The sequence below is a fragment of the Nematostella vectensis genome, chromosome 13, assembly GCF_932526225.1.
Source record: "Nematostella vectensis chromosome 13, jaNemVect1.1, whole genome shotgun sequence".
Taxonomy (NCBI): Eukaryota; Metazoa; Cnidaria; class Anthozoa; order Actiniaria; family Edwardsiidae; genus Nematostella; species Nematostella vectensis.
Genome location: NC_064046.1, coordinates 12,773,414 through 12,794,264, shown reverse-complemented (window position 1 = coordinate 12,794,264; position 20,851 = coordinate 12,773,414). Strand labels below are relative to the sequence as shown.

At 41.1% G+C, this 20,851-nt stretch overlaps 1 protein-coding gene, 1 long non-coding RNA gene and 1 pseudogene across 2 annotated transcripts; 2 read left to right on the top strand and 1 right to left on the bottom strand.

The window, feature by feature from the left end:
- The first annotated feature begins 141 nt into the window (after positions 1-141).
- On the top strand, positions 142-20,201 carry LOC5519545 (nose resistant to fluoxetine protein 6). The gene is made up of 15 exons (XM_032364263.2): positions 142-517; positions 1,683-1,819; positions 2,120-2,204; positions 2,899-2,995; positions 4,095-4,342; positions 5,199-5,372; positions 6,038-6,131; positions 6,197-6,289; positions 6,882-7,053; positions 7,374-7,453; positions 8,158-8,280; positions 13,800-13,947; positions 15,027-15,231; positions 15,644-15,786; positions 19,365-20,201. Exons 1-15 carry the CDS (start codon positions 283-285, stop codon positions 19,470-19,472), a joined length of 2,142 nt encoding a protein of 713 aa, XP_032220154.2. The 5' UTR covers positions 142-282; the 3' UTR covers positions 19,473-20,201.
- On the top strand, positions 9,270-11,358 carry LOC116603276 (annotated as a pseudogene).
- LOC116603278 lies at positions 11,274-12,611 on the bottom strand. Its single transcript, XR_007306308.1, has 2 exons — positions 11,632-12,611; positions 11,274-11,567 (listed from the first exon to the last, which is right to left on the bottom strand). It is a non-coding gene; the product is annotated as an uncharacterized LOC116603278 (long non-coding RNA).
- Positions 20,202-20,851: the final 650 nt, after the last annotated feature.

The window sequence follows — 20,851 nt, the reverse complement described above, 5'->3', positions numbered from 1 at the left end:
CATCAATAAAATCTAACAAACTTATACGAATGATTTTAATTTACCAAGGCAGCTATCTTACCATTTTTAGTAGTTTTTCTACTTGATATCCCGGTTCGTCTAGTCATCTTTAAAGCCCTACTCCCCTTGGGACAAATTGTTACAATTTATTTTTCTAATACGGTCTTGTGACTGTCTCGAGTCCTGTCCATTCTCTCTTTTTTCTGTCCATGTTTCAGCAGTATGATCGATAAACTGTGACCTGGAAGTGCAGCGTATAGCTGTTTTCCTGTCTTGTTTACAATGGCTGGAGTTTGTAGATCAATATTATTGTTTTCAAGCTTGCTTCTTGTTGTTTTCCTACGGTCTACTTCGCTTGCGCTAACTCCCTACGCGATGCAAGCCTTGAGCCATCAAAACCCAAAGTCAACTAGGGGTTTGTCGTCGACAAACCTAGGGAACTCGACTGAAACTGGTGTATCAAGTAAATGCTCTATGGCATTAGTGAACCTTACTACTAGCAAGGAATTAGGAAACTGTGAGTAGTAAGTTAGGCTATGCATGCAAATGAAGATGAAACAATCGTCTCGATTCATTTGCACGCATTTGCATTGAATACGGCTCATGGATAATACGGCCTTTGAACTTAGCATTAATAAATTATATTTTTATGTAGAATTTCTTTTTGCTGAAGCGGCATTTTTTAACTTCCACAACTCCAGATAACTAACTTACTTAACAAAGTGAAGTTCCAACCGCTCTTAAAGCTAGTGTAGTGGAATCTTGCCTTAGTAAACCAGCTTAAAATTAGGACAGCTTTTATATGTTTGAATGGTGCCCTGATTAATAAGGTGCCACTGTTCTTCATGTTTGAATGGTGCCCTGATTAATAAGGTGCCATTGTTGTAATTGTGCCCTCATTAATGTGATGCAACCAATGTTTTGAAGTAGGCTGTTGCATTGCTTAAGATAATTCCCTCGAAATGCACTGCGCACCCCTTCTGCGCATAGTGGCGTGTGCTGTTTGTTTTAATTTTCCGATATCAAGTGCAAGCGCGCCATAGTTGTACAAGAAAACAAAGCAAAAGGCGCGTGTTTTTTACTTAAAATCGCTTTGACAGAAAAATCTCTTGCTCAAATAGTTGAATATATATGAAAAAATGATATACTGGAAGAAGAAAAAAAGTAGGGTTGTAGAAGTTTGTTTATTTTCTCTTAAAAGCCCTAAAATACTTCAAAATGGTGCTTTTTACCGTATAAATAGTGGCGAGAACAATGTCTTTTAGTGCGATCTCTTAAATGTGATTTGTTTTGAACGTAAGCTACTACAGGTTATTGTTTGGGAGATCGGATTTTGGTAGCTCTACAAACAGAACTTAATTTTCTAAAGACTATAGGCACTCATTTTGAAAACTAAAAGTTGGGATTTTTCCTCATGCAATCAGTAAAAACAAGCCAAAAGTACGCCCCTCTGTTGTGAAAAGAAGGTCATAACCCCCATTTTTATTACATTTTTTGAAAGCCCTTCACTTCAATATTGTTTATGCCAAGTTTAAAAAATTCTGGGTTGTAGAACTATTTCAAGGGAATTACCTTAAAAAAAGATTGACACAAAATTTCATTTACGCAAGCACAAATATTTGTTGCGCGACAATGATAGACTACAGTGCTGCTTTATGAATCATTCTTGCTGTTATCTTTAGATGTGGATGCCGCCGGCAAACCTCCAAGTGGCTTTACCCAGGGCAACCTGCTATGGATTGGTTCATACGAAGTTTGCCAAGAAATACCTGACGCACACTACTGTATGGTCTCCATCAGTGCCCACATGGGAAATAATGTAAGCCACTCACTGACAAAATGCTGGGATATAATTGTGCTGGTTGACATTCCTTTTCCTGATTAGTTGCTAAACATATTTTGGGATGGTGGCAGGAGGGAGTTCTCATGGAGGGAATATTTTGGCAGGCCAAGAAGCCCAAACCTTTTTTTAGACTGAAAAACTTTTTAATCAAAGGAGCTTTATACTTCAACAACCAATTTTTTTGTGAATAATAGAAAATGTTAAATCCTAAATACTCTAAAACTAAAATAATTCAATTTTTCAATTGCCACTCTTATTTATGTGTCCCACCCCTAGATACTTCCTATCCGTTGGGGGCTGTGTGTTCCCAAAGCTTGCAGTGAAAGAGACACTTCAGTTGGTCTGGAAGACATTATCGATGGTAGAGTAAATGTTTATGCTTTTCACAACAACACTAGCACAAAAACAGATACCCTGGTTCCAGAGCCTCATGCTTCTCTCTATTTAGTGGCCAGTGAGGTTGAGACAAGGCTCTGGCCTCTCGAAGCGCAATTTAGACTTCTGCTAGGTTCAGAATCTGAACTTGGTCGCTGATTGGCCAATTGATGTGTGGTCATGGAAACCAAGAAATTCTGACAGTTTTCTATTTTATTTTCGCTTCAAGTTCAAAAGTTCAAAACCGGTTTTTAATTCTTATTGTTTGCAATAACAAACATGTAAACGAACAAAGTAGACAAGCGATAGATTATTTTGATCGTAATTTTAATAGTGCTCAGTTCGAATTAGTTACAAGATTTACCAGTATTAAAAATGTAAAGTTTGTTCAAGAGGAGTCTCTTTACGAGTTAATCAAACAGCGAGATGTCTTCTCTGTGCTGCCGGCCAGCTACGGGAAATCTCTCGAAAGTGAGGCAGAAGTCGAAATGGCACTTCGAGAGACCAGAGCCTCGTCAGACGCTCGAGGCTTTGGGACCAGGGTAAAAAACAGATGGTACAGTGATAAAAAACATATATATACTTTTTGTAATAATCATTGGACAGAAAAGTGAAAAACTTCAACAGTGACATTACTCCAATTTTATGTAATTCCCTAAGTTCTCCATTCTTTATTTCAGTGCTGCATTTGAATAAGAGCCTTGAAGTTTCTGTGAAATCAAGATCTTCTTACTGTGCTAAACCATCAGAGTACAGTGTATCAGCTATAGTCTTATTGTATGTGATTATTTATTTATTTGTTTCTTTGCTGGTTGGTGAGGTGGTTTAATATATTTTTTTTAGTTGATTGTTTCATTATGTAGCTGGTTGAGTCATTGTTTCGTTGTTTTTTTTTTGTTTTTTTTATGGTTATTTTTTTGGTTACCCTGAAGACCAGAAGCTCCGAGAGTTTTTCAAGCGAACCGCGATTTTCAGAGAGAAACGAGAGATTTTTCTATCAAAGCGAGAGATTTTTAGAGTAAAGCGAGGAGCCTCTGGGCAAACACTGTCCTATTCAGGGTTCACTATTTGATTAATATGTCAGTTACAATTTAAATTTATAATCCCGGTCAAACCGGTTTCTCGTCACTTGGCACATCGAGCTGCCAAAATTACATGTTTACACTCAGAATGAAGGAAAGGATGGCTGTTATCTGATGTGACTGTAGGGAAGCTATGTCTGGGAACTTGCTTCGAAGAGTTTCTGCCAAAGCAATAGCGATCTGTAGTAGAAATATATTTGGGTTGTTGCCGTTTCTCACATTTCCCCTAACTGAAGAAACCAGTTTCTGTATCACTTGAAAAAAATGTCCAAACAAACGATTTGTTATTTTGATAGCCAATCAGAGTGCTAGGGTCAAGATCTGACTCGAAAGGGATTAACTCAACAATAGACAACCGAATTACACCAGAGGCTGACGCCGCCAGCCCATTTGAACCCCCGCCCCCTAGCATGCTGGGAAAAGCGGATTTTCAGCCTCGGGAACCCAGGGTATTCTTTGTTTTTTTTTTGGCTGATTATCTACGAAATGGACTCTGGGTTTGATGTCTTGTGTTTCTTTTTCCTGTTATTGCTGCAAAAAAAGATTAAATACACTTACAGTACCTCACAGTACCCAACAAAATTCACCTAATCACTGAATTTCAACCCCCCCTAAAAATAAAAGCTGCTTCATGCTAGACTATAAATAATATGATAAAATAAACCATCAAAGAAAAATAAGATGTAGGTTATGATAGTTCTTAAGTGACCAGATTTTTTTTTATTCTTTATGTGCTACTATTTTTTATTCTTTACATATCGCTTTTAACATTTTATCCATCTTGCTATATACAGGTTTTTCTGTGCTGTACTATGTGCTCTTAGCTTGATTGGAACTATTGTGGATGGCATACAGAGTTTCAACTTCCTTCCTGTTCTTGCTGTCAATAAAAACCCATCCTTCATGGCAGTAGCTAATGGGGCAGCACGTAATCGAGTCCAGCTCACAGTGAATAAAGATGAAGAGAAGACAGATGATTCAAGCCAGCTGTTAGAGGGCCAGCAACCACTCCCTGTTGTTCTAGTACCTTGTAATGAAAAGAGTAAGAGACAAGATTGTGAATGCTTTAGTGACAGGCAATTTTAGGCTAATGGTAGGAATTACACTGCTCTTGTAAGTGGCTTGTTTGCTTTTGTTTTTTGTTTCTATGTAGTAAATTTTACGTGTTTTTCTACAATTAAAGTCCCAACTCAGGCCCGTACACAGGGGGGGTTGCAGGAGGTACAAACGCCCCCCACACACACACACACACACACACACACACACACACACAACGGCCGAAAGTCCACTTTCGGTATTCTCAATAGACGTGCTAATTGTAGACAATACTATAAAGCTTAAGCTAGATCACTCTGGTATGTCATCAATCCATTGGTCAGCCATTTTTATAGCCGAATCCGACAATAATCGTCCGTGAAAATACTGCAAAGGCATAAAAATCTATTTTTTTGTTCTTTTGGGGTTGTTCAGATTTTTTCAGAAAACTCACTCCCTTCTCCCCCCCGCAGAAAAATAAGGTCCACTTTTTCAGATTTCCACCCCCTCCCCCCCCCAAGAAAAATCCTGCATATGGGCCTGTATTAGGCAATTGTGTTCAAGCTATAGTGATAGGCGATTGGGTTCAAGCTATAGTGATAGGCGATTGGGTTCAAGCTATAGTGATAGGCGATTGGGTTCAAGCTATAGTGATAGGCGATTGGGTTTAGGCTTTAGTGATAGGCGATTGGGTTTAGGCTTTAGTGATAGGCGATTGGGTTTAGGCTTTAGTGTCAGACAATTGAGTTTCCTTTTCAGGTGTACAATTAACCCTATTCCCCTAAATGTATCCCAAATACCACCTTCAAGTAACTATCTGACTTGACAATACTATCAAGGATAATTTTTTGTCATGGTTTCAGGTATTGTGAATCGCCTTCTGCTGTGTTTTTCCCTGACAAAGAATGCTGGTAGGATTATGGACATGGACGTGCCAGCGGGCGCTATAACTTCACTCAACGGCATGCGATTTATTAGCATGACATGGGTCATCCTTGGGCACACATACCTGTGGATGTTGTCAACTGGAGTTGTCAGTAAGTTACCAAGGGGCTTACAATAACAGCTTTGTGACACACTAGATCTAGGCCCCTGTGTCATTGGTATACTCATTATGTGACCTGCTTACAACATGTCTTAGTCCTGGACTACACACTAGGACATGACGGATAAACATGACTTAACGCTTCAAATAAGCTCATTTCAGATCTAATAAGGCGGTAAATTTCTCTATGTGCTTAGCGAGTAAAAGCAAACAAAACATCAAATGCGACTTTCTTTAAATTGATGCGACTTTTTGTAAAGTGTCATTGAAATTTGAGCTTTCCGTCCCTGAGGTCGTACAAGTGCAAGGATGATCAAGGAAAAAACATCTTAAAAAACAAAAATCTGGGTATGTGAATTTCACCCTCACAATATTTGTGTTTCAAAAATCAGTCCGGGATACAAGGAACCGATGGCCATTGTAAGAAATTGTGACTTCTTTTTCTATCTAGAATTGCAAATTTTCCAGGTTTTTCCGTCATGTCTCACACTACAGCTTTTGTAGTTGGGCATAGTAACAGAGTAGTAGCGGTGCCACAGACAAGTCGCATAAACTAAATCGTGTTGTGTCTTCCTGTCCATAAAATGTATTCTTCTGTTCTGTGCCCTACGTTATTTTTTTAGCTAAATTTTCCTATCTGATATGTTTATTCCACAGATAACTACAAGACAGCCCTTGAAATAGTTCACAGATTCTCATTCCAAGCAATCAACAATGCTTTCTTATCAGTTGACAGTTTCTTCTTTCTAAGGTAATTACAACTTTTAAATTCTTAATCAGGGTTAAGCACTTAATTTATCCTTGTCTTTGTTCCAGTGGCTTGCTGATGGCATACCTAGGCCTCAGACAGATGAACAGAAGAAATGGGCACCTCCCTCTACTTCAGTTCTATCTTCACCGTTTCCTGCGGTGAGTCTTCTCATGATATATCTGCTTTTCTAGGCTGATGCCTACCTATACATGTTTGCCATTTTTGGTTGCTGTTGTTTTCTAGGTTGACGCCTAGATGTTTGGTTGATCTTGTTTTCTACATAGTTTGACTCCTACATGTTTGATTGTTGTTGTCTTTTAGGCACACACTTACATGTTTGGATGCATTTGTTTTTTTTGTTTGATGCCTACCTACATGTTTGGTTGCTGTTGTTGTTTTCTAGTTGGAAGGCTGCATGTTTGGTTGCTGTTGTTTTCTAGTTTGACTTCTACATTTGGATGCTATTGTTTTCTAGTTTGACCCATACCTACATGTTTGGATGCATTTGTTTTCTAGTTTGATGCCTACCTACATGTTTGGTTGCTGTTGTTTTCTAGTTTGACGCCTACATGTTTGGTTGCTGTTGTTTTCTAGTTTGACTTCTATGTTTGAATGCATTTGTTTTTTAGTTTGACGCCTACATTTTCTAGTTTGACGCCTGTTGTTGTTTTCTTGTTTGACACCTTGTTTGGTTGCTGTTGTTTTCTAGCTTGACCCCGACCTACATGTTTGAATGCATTTGTTTTCTAGTTTGACGCCTACCTACATGTTCGTCATCTGGTTCTATGTTTCCTTGGAACCCCACCTTGGTTCAGGACCCCTGTGGTACACCCACCAGATGGGAAATCCTGCATGTGAGAAATACTGGTGGACCAACGTGTTATATATCAACAACTTCTACCCTAATGAGCTTATCAAAGAGGTACAGTAAGTAGCATGGGAAATCAAGGGATGGGCCTAGGGGGGGGATGGGAGGGAGTTTTGCTCCTGCCGTTCTTGGAGATTTTGCTAAAATATGTAGAAACTGGTCCCATTATTTTACCACACTTTTATGATTTAATGAGATTCTTTTGATTCAATGGGATGACCAGTTTTAAGACATCCTAAGGGTTCTAAGAGCTATATTACTAGTTTCAGGGATGTATTTAGACTTCCCCTCTACCTTGACTTGTTTATGGTGAGGCTAATAACAAGTCAAGCACATTGCACAATATAAGTAGGAAAGTTTATTATCTTTTACAGTGTCTAGGCTGGTCCTGGTACCTGGCCAATGACATGCAGTTCTTCGCCATCAGTCCAGTACTTCTCTACATGATCTACAGGTATTTTACCGTTATACTGAGACACATATAATTAATTAAACACTAGCCTCAATAAGCTGAATTCAGGACTCTAGCCAGGATATTTCACAGGAGGGGGTTATGGGGTGCCTTGAAATGAAAATTCTATCGATAAAAATGTTTTTGCATCTTGAAATTCCCTACTACAATACCTTTATAATAGCAAAGAAAAATGTTTGGATTTTTATTATCTTCTCGATATAATAAGAAGAAATGAATTTTGCTTGAAGACTTTGAGTTAACTTCAAGGTGTTTTAATCCTTTAATACTCTTATCACTTACTGGAACCCTGTGTTCCCTACATCCAGGACCTTCGGTTATATGTAATTAGCATACTGTTTTTACTCGGAAAGCATGAATGGCGTGATTAAAACATGTTAAAAAATAAAGCATCTCATTTAACCTAAAAACAAAAAGAATGATTGTGTTTCCCATTTATTAAGCTTTACAGTGACATGTAACATAAGCATATTCGATTTAATCTGACGTGCGTACCAACATTTTTCTTCAACACTTTGGGTTTTTCGGCGTCCCGCGGGCTGAAAGCACCCCGTAACCTTAGTAACGTCTTATACATTTACTATATTTTTGGCTGCTGGAAGTCCCCCCCTGGGCCTCCCCTGGCTATGCCCTGAAAATTTCTCAGCCCCTTCTCTGGCTCCAGCTTCATTTGAATCTTTCTCCAGGTACGGTAACAAGGGACTGTTTGCCGGTGTTGGAGGCTTGCTGGCTGCAAGTTTTGTTGTGACAGGGGTTTTGATTGGCTACTACAAGCTTCCTGTGGCACTGGCAGGGGAAATAGAAGGAGGGTAAGTTGAATACCCGATCATTTTTCGTCTTCTTTATCATTATTGCTGAGCAATAATATCATACAGGTTTTCAGGGATTATATTTGCTTGGTTATAGGAAATATGCCAAAAATTTAAAAATGTTTAAATAAAGACATCACCACCATAACCACAAAAATCATCATCACCACCTTCATATACGTTTCCCTAATTTGATTATTCTGCATTTAATTTCGCTATGCGCAACGATAGAACGCCAAAGTTACCGTGATACTGATTGAGGTTGTTGTTTATGAGGGCTTGCTCTATTCGCGTTTGCGGTTTATTTTGATTGAGCTACACACGAGACGTTTTGAAATTCGAAAACAGTTCCGCGTGTTTTTTGTTGTGTTCCGATATCCGCGAAAGGAACTGAATAAATTATCACTTAACGGAACGGTTGTTCCGTTTAGAGGTGAAGAATCGGAACGCTAATAGCACGCTTCGGAACAAAAGGACTTGATGCAATTAGGAACTACAGTTCCTTTTTTGACGCGTTCCCAATTGAGGACCACCACTCAAAAAGAACAAAAGATCCTGTTTGCTACGGTTAATAGACTTAAAAGGGAACGCCTGTTCCTAAGTGGTTAAAAGTATAGGAACAGTGGGACCGATTTGGCCTAAATGGTGCCGTTTCTTTGCGAAAAGGAACAACAAAAGGGCCACAATGGACCGAAGTGGGGTGTTCCCTTTTTCGAAAACATGAACAAAAGTTCGGCATCTATGGTTTTGTTTCTTAATCTCAAAAGATATGATCTTTCAAAGCGATGCCTAGACTCGCACAAGCTGTGCAAAAGCAAGGGCATGCCGAGGCTTGCTTGGGCATGCCATTTTGGTTTATCGTGCCCAACCAATAGACTGCTGCCACTATTTCAAGACTGTCGCGTGGCAGTGATTGATTGGCTCTTTTCACGTATTTGATAGCATTAAACATGCGGTACGCCGCATACGTTTCTCATTCTCGCATTAACCGTTGCTGAAAAGAGATGGTAAAGCAGGGTAATGTGATAAACTGGTCGCTTCTTCCAAATGCTGCGAAGAAACCAAAAAGAATGCACTTAAAAGAAGACGAAAATGACGGGCTGTTTCACTGCCCTGTACCAGACTGCCATAACGATGGGTTCGGAACTCAAAGAGGGTGTAGAAAACACGTCAAGAAAAAGCACCTATGGTTTTATTACTTTGATGAGAAACCCAGCGACTCAGACATCGAAGCTTCTCGAAGCCAAATGGAAAAGGAGAAGGGGCAACGACGTTCAAGTAATGGCGTCCCATCGTTTGACATGTCTTGCACGTTTGCTGAACTATTCACCGCGTGGCTCAAGGGCAGTGGTGGGGGCTGCAAAAGTGATCGACAAGCGCAGCAACTGGTTAGCAAATGCTTGAAGTTTCTGAAATTTTGCAGCGAGGACGAAGATCATCTCACATTAGATATTGTGGACTTTTGCTTGTGTTCGCCTAATCTACTTTTCAAATTTGCCGATTCAATGCAGAGCGAGTGGCAGTTGGGTCATGCCGTTCGGATCGGATACCTGGACGCCATTGCAGAACTAGTGACCTACAGGAAAGTAAACGGAGCATCGGAAGCGGTGCTTAGAGGGCTGTCTACGACGGACACATACTTGAAAAAGGTGCGTAAGACCGTCTCAAAAATGATGCGACTACAGTGGACTAGCGATTTAGACATCGATGTGCTAGAGGCCAAAGGGCACTGGGCAACCATGGACGAGCTCCTTGGTGTGGTGTCTTGCTACTTGCCCCGCTACGAGGCCGTGCTGAGAACGTGCAAGAACACGCCCGACAGGGCGTCTCCGTTTGATCTGTCGTTTGCCACTAAATTTCTCGCCGTTTATCTGTTTATCCAAGTCAAGGGCTCGCGGCCAATGACGTATCAGTATCTGACTGTGGACATGGTGCGCACTGCCAAGACTAACGGAGGTTTTGTCGACCAGAAAATGTTCAAAACAGCGGGCAAGTACGGCTTCGACTCGCTCCTTCTGACCGACACAAACATGAGTGTGCTCGAGGGATACATAACCTACATTCGCCCGCTACTCAAACCCAAGTGTGAGTACGTCCTAGTTACGAGAAACGGGGGTCAGCACAAAAAGCTCGGTGAGCTGATGAGCAAACTTGTGTTTGAAGCGACTGGCAAGTATGTTCACCCAACACGATACCGACAAATCGTCGAGACGTCTAGCTGCTAAAAAGTGCCGATCGAAGCGCCATCTCTGAAGATCAGAAGCACAGCTCGAACGTCGCCAAAGTGCACTATCGCAAGCAGCGTTCACGCGAAGTCGCCACAAAGGCGCGCGAATGCCTCGAAAAACTACATGGCGACAGTGGCACCAAGCTGGACAAAGAGGTTCTAACGAGGCTCTCCGACCTTTCAAACTCTTCAGAGGATCAAGACGACTGCACGAAGTCGTGCTCTTCAACGGACGAAGTTCAAGAAATCTCCACACCGCCAGCAGCGAGAATGAAGCCTTCAGCCCGCAAACTACCGGCAAAGCAGAAGCGCGAAGACGCTTTTTTGATGGCAGAACTATGCCCGGCTCGCAGAAAATCGCTCCTATTTACGCCCGAAGAGGACAAGTATCTTAAAGTTGGTCGTAAAAGATACGGATTCGGGCAGTGGACTTCGATCTTAAGAGACCCCGACTTCCATTTCCAAAAAGGGAGGAGCCCCAACTCGTTGCTCAATCGAGCAAACAGAAAATACGGCACCACGGATAGCCACTTAGTGGACAGGAAAGGCTAGGTGGGACATGATGTACTTACAGTCATTCTAATTTTGGCGTTTCGACATGTTTCTTTGTATTTAGTAAAACTGAATGTATCACGCCACAAGATCGGACTAACAAGCGTCTTACAAAGTTTGCATTACGAATTCCCTTAATTGTATTTGTGTAGGTAAAATACCTTTAATCTCTTAAGTAATCTTGACAATTGGTATCATTACGTAGCGTTGTGCGTATATGAAGGCACACGTCTTTATTCAGACTTTATTGCGACTTTGTTATACAGAGTATCAGGAAGAATATCGTGTTTACAGAACATTAAAAAGATTACATTTGGCTGAGAAAACCGTCCAGTCTTGTTTGCCCATTGTCTGTCGGTTGCGGTTTACGAAACTTGAGTCGGTTGCGTCGTCCCTTGGGAGTCTGGGTGAGGGAACGGCGCTTGGCCGGTGTAGTGAATGCCATCAATTCTATCCCTGGTGATTCCCATCTGTTTGGTTTTGGGCTCCATGATGGGGTCTTTGGTATCTAAAAAAGCGTGAAAGGCTCGAATAATTTGATCAGCAAAAAGGTAACAAAAACACATGTTTACCTCTGGCATATCGTCACTTGAGCCTTGGCGAGGAGGGGTGTGTGTCTGGGATGGACATCCGCTGTCTCGAACCAAAGAATATTGGTCACTGTCTGCCTCATCGTCGCAGCTTTGTAGCGGATCCCATAAGTTTAGCTACAAATGCGCACATCGTTGGTCAAGGAGCCCCCAGCTGATTCACGTCTTCCGTCTTTCCTCAATCGCTGTCTCGCAAGCCAGAGTACGAGTGTTGGTATGCTGACTTTTGAGCTTGTCGCTAACAAGTTGCACCAACGCTTTAGTGCTTTTCAACGCCTCGTTCTCCGAGATTGATTGCAATCTCGACGAACATCGGTGCAGCTCAGTCTCAGTCGCTCGCACCCAATGGCTCTTGAATGCCGCTCTTGCCATGACTTTCCTTTTCTCAGCCTCAGACTTCTGGTGATCCTCTCTAATCCGCCGTAGTTCTACGATTATTTCCTCGGGCATTGCATCTTCGGGGTCTTCCGGTAATAATTCCAGCAAGTTGTGTGGAACTCCCAGATCCACCAGCCTTTACTTCGGCTTTTCAGCATTTTAGATTTACGGGCCTTGTTTAGTTGCGGTCGCAAACTCCTCTCTCCTTTCATCTTCTCTAGTAAAATGTTGAGCTGTCGCTTTCGCATGCTGAAAGGCTGGCAGTTGCGATACTCAGCTTGTTGAACGTCTCTGCGTCACTGCCAGAATAGTTATCCTTGTCTCCATCTAAAAAGGTAATCTGCCATGCAACCCAGTAGGAAATCGCAGGATATATTTGCTTCCCCAGCGTAGAAACTTGAGATGCAACGACCGTCTCCTCGTCATCTCGTCCTGACTCTTCGTTTGCTGCCTGCAAAAAAAAAAACCCAAAAGTATATTTAAAGAAAGTAAATAGCGAAAAAAATATCTTTATATAGTTTTCACAATCTTACCTCTTCAGACATTTTAGCTTGCTTCAGCTTAGACGTGCTTTCATCTACCCTCCAGATGCATTTAAATGATATGACAGAACAGAGGTTCTGTATTGGTCCGACGAGGTGGCATTCGGCCGCATCCCTTATGAGCTTGCTGTTGAGCTGAGAGCACGGCTTACTCATAGTGAATGAACTGATTCTTGCCTTTTTCTGTCTCTTTATATAGAGTAGCCACATTGCTTTATCATTGGGTAATTCAACAATTCTATGACATTGTTAGTAACTGTAAGTTTCTTACGATTTAAAAATCGTTCAATTTTGTTTTGAATTCACCCTGTACTCCGGGAATGGCGGGTATAGCGGGTATTGCAGGAATTCATTATCTCATTGATTGTTTGTTCCATTGATTGATCGATCGATCGATTGATTGATTGATCGATTGAGTCGCAACCCCATGCGTAATGTATTCCCTTCAATATTGATCCCAGTTGTACTGTAAGTTTCTTACGATTTAAAAATCGTTCAACTTTGTTCTGACTACACCGTGTACTCTGGGTTTGGCGGGGACACTGGGTATTGATGGGATTTATCTCTCTGACTTGTTGTTTTTGTTGTTAGTCGATTATTTACTTTTAATTTAATACGAATTCTCAGTCTTGGAACCTGTGTTCCTGTTCATATTTGGCAATAGTTCAGCCTTTTGCTGTTGCCACAGGTCTTCGGTTGATGCTTGTCATTCGTTACTATTTTGTTTACCACTGCCATACTGTACTGCATTCATTCAAATTGGTTTGATTTCTGACAAGAAAAAGTGTTTTTCTCCTATTTGAATAAATAGGCGGTGTTCCGATACGTACAGTTCCTCATTTTTTGAGACGCGCGTTCACAATTATCGGTTCATTTTAATGAAAATATCCTTTTGAGTTTAGTTTTTGGATGCAGATCGAAAGAGCAATGCCTCACGAACATTTAGAGTGCAAAAAATCCCAAGTGCGACTGACCGTTAAAATCTGCCAGCGAGACGAAAGGCAGAGGAACAAAAATTTGGGAAACGATCATCATCATCACCATCATCATCAACATCACCACCATCATCATCATCACCATCACCATCACCATCACCATCATCATCATCATCATTACAACTACCATCATCATCACCACCACAACCATCATATTTTAGATTTGATTGGCTTTATAGCAATTGAACACACCTTGTCCAAATGGCATAATACTTTTCTTTATCTTGTTCCACAGTGGCAACGGTTTTGGCAATAGTCAGGATTATACAAACATGATATATGTTAAGCCATACTGCCGCATAGCCCCATATCTAGTTGGACTTGCCCTAGGATATCTTTTCCACAAAGACAAGCAGAGAACATCCCTTCTGCATTTCAGACCAGTAAGTCAGTCATATTACTATTGTGTGTGTCTGTTTATACTGTACTTCTTTTAAAACCATTTTCCATGTAAATAAATTACAGGCAGTCCAAGGGTACAAAATTTTAAGATAAAAAATATAATTTTCTGAACTTTTGAAATGAGATACACAAGCTTGTCAGTTAATGGATCGGATGGTTCTATTTTACATTTTCTTTTTGATAAATGATAAATACAGACCTAATGCTTGGGAAGCTTGCATTCAATAATTATCAGTTCTGACATTTAAAAGGCACAAACCATTTGTGAGTAATTAATATTATTTCAAGTTTTTTTTTTTAAGCTGTTTTTGTATGTTAGCATTTATGTTCTTATGTTCAACTGAAGTGCTTTATTTATATGTGCTGTCATCATATGTTTATACGTGCTGTCATCATATGTTTTGTCATCATATGTTTATACCTGCTGTCATCATATGTTTATATGTGCTGTCATCATATGTTTGTACCTGCTGTCATCATATGTTTATATGTGCTGTCATCATATGTTTATACGCGCTTTCATCATATGTTTATACGTGCTGTCATCATATGTTTATATGTGCTGTCATCATATGTTTATATGTGCTGTCATCATATGTTTATACGTGCTGTCATCATATGTTTATACATGCTGACATCGTATATTTATAGTATACGTTCTGTCATCATGTTTATATGTGCTGTCATCATATGTTTGTACATGCTGTCATCATATGTTTGTACGTGCTGTCATCATATGTTTATACGTGCTGTCATCATATGTTTATATGTGCTGTCATCGTATATTTATAGGTGCTGTCATCATATGTTTATACGTGCTGTCATCATATGTTTGTACGTACTGTCATCATATGTTTGTACGTACTGTCATCATACGTTTGTACGTGCTGTCATCATATGTTTATACGTGCTGTCATCATATGTTTGTACGTGCTGTCATCATATGTTTGTACGTGCTGTCATCATATGTTTATATGTGCTGTCATCATATGTTTATACGTGCTGTCATCATATGTGAAACTTTGCTGTTTGTCAGATTCTCCTATCTATTTATTATCAGAGTGCAAGAGTGGTGTTTATCCTTCTTGGCTGGATAGTTGCAATTGTTTGTGGGCTGGCATCCCTCTACGGGTTGTACAAGAACTTCCGTACTCACCCTGAGCCCTTCAACATGACTGAGAATGTGATCTATGGTGTATTTGGGCGCTTTGCATGGGCTGTGGCCCTGGCATGGGTGATATACACCTGTCATACTGGTGTTGGAGGTAATGGCATTCCAACACTATGTAGCACATGGGAAGACCCAGGGCTGGTTTTCTGACACGGGAAAAATCTGACCTCTTCTGGAAATATAACAATCATGTCTTTGTCTCAAGTATTCTAAATTAAAAATATTGTTATATATAAGCTAAATCATTGTGCATTGTTTATTTCAACTCCAACAAATATTATTCAATAACAACTCCATGTTCATCATTATCACCACAATCAGAATAATAATCATCATCTTAATCATTATCTTCACCACCACCCACCACCAACATCATTATCACCACTACCCCCTCAATCCATATTTATCTATTGACCACCCCTTCAGCAAATCCAAATGTATCTTATAGTACGCACACCCTAAATACCCACCCCTACAATTAATACAATTTGTGCATATTTTCACAGGAACCATCAACAGCATCCTGTCTGCGCGGATCTGGATTCCTCTGAGTCGTCTTACATACAGTGCCTACCTTTTACACCCAATCGTACTTGGAGTCTTCTACAGTTCCTTCCAGAGCACAATCACATATACAGACTCCCTCCTTGTGAGTAACCCAGAGCACAATCACATATACAGACTCCCTCCTTGTGAGTAATCCAGAGCACAATCACATATACAGACTCCCTCCTTGTGAGTAATCCAGAGCATAATCACATATACAGACTCCCTCCTTGTGAGTAATCCAGAGCATAATCACATATACAGACTCCCTCCTTGTGAGTTATCCAGAGCACAATCACATATACAGACTCCCTCCTTGTGAGTTATCCAGAGCACAATCACATATACAGACTCCCTCCTTGTGAGTTATCCAGAGCACAATCACATATACAGACTCCCTCCTTGTGAGTCACCTAGAGCACAATCACATATACAGACTCCCTCCTTGTGAGTAATCCAGAGCACAATCACATATACAGACTCCCTCCTTGTGAGTAACCCAGAGCACAATCACATGTACAGACTCCCTCCTTGTGAGTTATCCAGAGCACAATCACATATACAGACTCCCTCCTTGTGAGTAACCCAGAGCATAATCACATATACAGACTCCCTCCATGTGAGTAACCCAGAGCATAATCACATATACAGACTCCCTCCTTGTGAGTTATCCAGAGCACAATCACATATACAGACTCCCTCCTTGTGAGTAACCCAGAGCACAATCACATATACAGACTCCCTCCTTGGGAGTAATCCAGAGCACAATCACATATACAGACTCCCTCCTTGTGAGTAATCCAGAGCATAATCACATATACAGACTCCCTCCTTGTGAGTAATCCAGAGCACAATCACATATACAGACTCCCTCCTTGTGAGTAACCCAGAGCACAATCACATATACAGACTCCCTCCTTGTGAGTAATTCAGAGCACTATCACATATACAGACTCCCTCCTTGTGAGTAACCCAGAGCACAATCACATATACAGACTCCCTCCTTGTGAGTAATTCAGAGCACAATCACATATACAGACTCCCTCCTTGTGAGTTATCCAGAGCACAATCACATATACAGACTCCCTCCTTGTGAGTAACCCAGAGCACAATCACATATACAGACTCCCTCCTTGTGAGTAATCCAGAGCATAATCACATATACAGACTCCCTCCTTGTGAGTAATCCAGAGCATAATCACATATACAGACTCCCTCCTTGTGAGTTATCCAGAGCACAATCACATATACAGACTCCCCCCTTGTGAGTTATCCAGAGCACAATCACATATACAGACTCCCTCCTTGTGAGTTATCCAGAGCACAATCACATATACAGACTCCCTCCTTGTGAGTAACCCAGAGCACAATCACATGTACAGACTCCCTCCTTGTGAGTAATCCAGAGCACAATCACATATACAGACTCCCTCCTTGTGAGTAACCCAGAGCACAATCACATGTACAGACTCCCTCCTTGTGAGTTATCCAGAGCACAATCACATATACAGACTCCCTCCTTGTGAGTAACCCAGAGCATAATCACATATACAGACTCCCTCCTTGTGAGTAACCCAGAGCATAATCACATATACAGACTCCCTCCTTGTGAGTTATCCAGAGCACAATCACATATACAGACTCCCTCCTTGTGAGTAACCCAGAGCACAATCACATATACAGACTCCCTCCTTGGGAGTAATCCAGAGCACAATCACATATACAGACTCCCTCCTTGTGAGTAATCCAGAGCATAATCACATATACAGACTCCCTCCTTGTGAGTAATCCAGAGCACAATCACATATACAGACTCCCTCCTTGTGAGTAACCCAGAGCACAATCACATATACAGACTCCCTCCTTGTGAGTAATTCAGAGCACTATCACATATACAGACTCCCTCCTTGTGAGTAACCCAGAGCACAATCACATATACAGACTCCCTCCTTGTGAGTAATTCAGAGCACAATCACATATACAGACTCCCTCCTTGTGAGTTATCCAGAGCACAATCACATATACAGACTCCCTCCTTGTGAGTAACCCAGAGCATAATCACATATACAGACTCCCTCCTTGTGAGTAACCCAGAGCATAATCACATATACAGACTCCCTCCTTGTGAGTTATCCAGAGCACAATCACATATACAGACTCCCTCCTTGTGAGTAACCCAGAGCACAATCACATATACAGACTCCCTCCTTGGGAGTAATCCAGAGCACAATCACATATACAGACTCCCTCCTTGTGAGTAATCCAGAGCATAATCACATATACAGACTCCCTCCTTGTGAGTAATCCAGAGCACAATCACATATACAGACTCCCTCCTTGTGAGTAACCCAGAGCACAATCACATATACAGACTCCCTCCTTGTGAGTAATTCAGAGCACTATCACATATACAGACTCCCTCCTTGTGAGTAACCCAAAGCACAATCACATATACAGACTCCCTCCCTGTGAGTAATTCAGAGCACTATCACATATACAGACTCCCTCCTTGTGAGTAATCCAGAGCACAATCACATATACAGACTCCCTCCTTGTAAGTAATCCAGAGCACAATCACATATACAGACTCCCTCCTTGTAACCCAGAGCACAATCACATATACAGACTCCCTCCTTGTGAGTAATCCAGAGCACAATCACATATACAGACTCCTTCCTTGTGAGTAATCCAGAGCACAATCACATATACAGACTCCTTCCTTGTGAGTAACCCAGAGCACAATCACATATACAGACTCCCTCCTTGTGAGTAACCCAGAGCACAATCACATATACAGACTCCTTCCTTGTGAGTAATCCAGAGCACAATCACATATACAGACTCCTTCCTTGTGAGTAACCCAGAGCATACTCACATATATATTTTTTTGTTACATATAACTTTCTGACAGCCCAAAGGGGGGTTTAAACCCTTTAAACCCCCTAACCCTTCCCCTAGATCCGCTACTGGCATTGAGGGGTGCGACTGGCAGGGGGGTGATACGGTATGAGTGTCTTCCTTCGCTCTATCATACGGGGCGCGGTCAATAGAAAGGAGGCGTTTATTAGAGAGGGCCGTCTTTTACAAACTAGGACAATATAACAAACCCAATGGCAGTGGGGTTCTAATCTCAGCCAGGATCATGTTAAGTTATAGCCTGCATAGCAAGCGTTTCTTGACATTTAGCAAGTTTCACCCAGAAAAAGCCAAACTCATATTAATGAAATTTGATTTATATTTTCGAAATTCCCATGTGGTTTGTTTTGTAGCTGGGAGGGAAGGGGGGGGGGGGGAGCGTTAAGTAGAGGAGGGAGTTTGCTAGAGAGGAGAATGTATTGGAGAGGAAAAGGAAGGAGAGGAGAATGGAACGGAGGAGAGATAGAGGAGAAGGTAGAAGAGAAAAATGGAAAGGGATATGATTTAGAGAAAAATGGAATGACGTAGAGAAGAGAAGGAAGGACAGGGGAATGGAATGGAATGGGATGGGATGGAGAGGAGAATGGAATGGAATGTAAAGGAGAATGGAACAGAGAAGAGAATGGAATGGAATGGAAAGTAGAATGGAACAGAGAGGAAAATGGAATGGGATGGAGAGGAGAATAGTAAAAGTGGAAATCAGTGCATACCAGTGCAATGCGCATGTACTTCTGAATCTTAATAATATTATACTGTCTTGTCCAGGTCTTCTACTTCGTGGCGATCGTGGCCGTGTCATACGCATGCGCATTCGTCCTAGCTCTCATGGTGGAGTTTCCCACAATGCAACTGGAGAAATTAATTCTGAAGTGAGACACCACGTCAGCTGCCCGTCCAGAAATAGCCATCATAAACCCCGTGTAAATAGCGCCAGGAAATATTGAGGGCACAGCCACGTATACTGGTCATTTCCTCGTATTTTTTTTTATAAAAAAAAATGGGGGGGGGGGGGCACGCGCCCCATCGCCCACCCCCTGCTACGGCCCTGTGATACACGATGTGTGACGACAATGCTCGGTGTCAGTCGGGCTCGGACGTGCTAGTATTGCTGATATTTTTTTGTCCGGGGCTTTAGTTTGTTATGTTTCGAAAATATATATTTTTAACAGAAGATAGTAACCACAGGAAATATGCCAGTGTTACCTACGAAAGGGTAACATAGGCTATACTATTATGAGGGGGGCGTAAGGAATTTGCGAAAACCGCAGAACCGCACAGAAAAACGCGCAGAACCGTCAAAATAAGTCAATAACCGCAAACCGCGCAGTCTAGAGAAACCGCAATGCCGCGGGATAAAATACGAAAACCGAAAAACCGCGCCAGATTTAAGGCAAAACCGCAAACCTTTACGCCCCTATTATTTTTAGGAAGAAAGAAATTATCAAAATCAAAGCATCATAAACAATCACAGAATTAGTGCTGGCCACTCAGAATGTGAATTTTCATCCAGTTTTATTACAATTATTACATCGAAAGGGGTACATCTTTTTCCAACACAGAGTTTTGTATGATTTACGATTCAAATAAAAGACTAGACTTTTACTAGCCTTTTTTTATAAGAACGTCTAATTTTCAGTTGAGGTTGGGCCGCTTTTATTTTTGGAGCATTTTAAGGCTGAATATGTTCTTTACGATTTTCTCAAATTTTAGTGTATATAAGAATATAATACCCAATGAATTATTAGGAAGAGAATAGTCCAGTTTCGTATTCGAAAATGACCGCTAGACATATTTATTGAGGGCGCATTTTTCAGGGTTAGCCTCGGCGTGAAGTTAATTATTCACAAATTCCAACGAGAAACTACCGATCCTGAAAATCATACAATGATTGTACTCGTGAATACTTCGTTTTCTTGTGAAAATTTATGATTAATTTTCTTCACGTGGAGGCTAACACTGTAAAATGCGCCCTCAATTAATCTGTCTAGCGGTCATTTTCGAATTCGAAACTGGACTATTACACTAATGATCAATAATAGGTTGTAACTATTAGCACCTAAGAACGCACCAGGACTAAAAGATATTTTTTCTTCTATTGGTCCGGCGGATATGTGTTTGAATTGCGCACTTTTTGCTAAAGCTACCAATTTTAGCATAGTGATGGTTTTTAATACCCTTTACAAGATAGGCTATAGAGCCAACCTCAGATCGGCTTTATTTACTGAGTAATAAGGAGTATTGATTTTGCCGCC

Bases quoted from the DNA above. Each gene is read 5' to 3' on its own strand.
- LOC5519545 (XM_032364263.2), top strand. From the start codon at position 283: ATGGCTGGAGTTTGTAGATCAATATTATTGTTTTCAAGCTTGCTTCTT. The intron at 518-1,682 runs GTGAGTAGTAAG...TGTTATCTTTAG, and splicing joins TAGCAAGGAATTAGGAAACT to ATGTGGATGCCGCCGGCAAA. The intron at 15,787-19,364 runs GTGAGTAACCCA...TGTCTTGTCCAG, and splicing joins CATATACAGACTCCCTCCTT to GTCTTCTACTTCGTGGCGAT.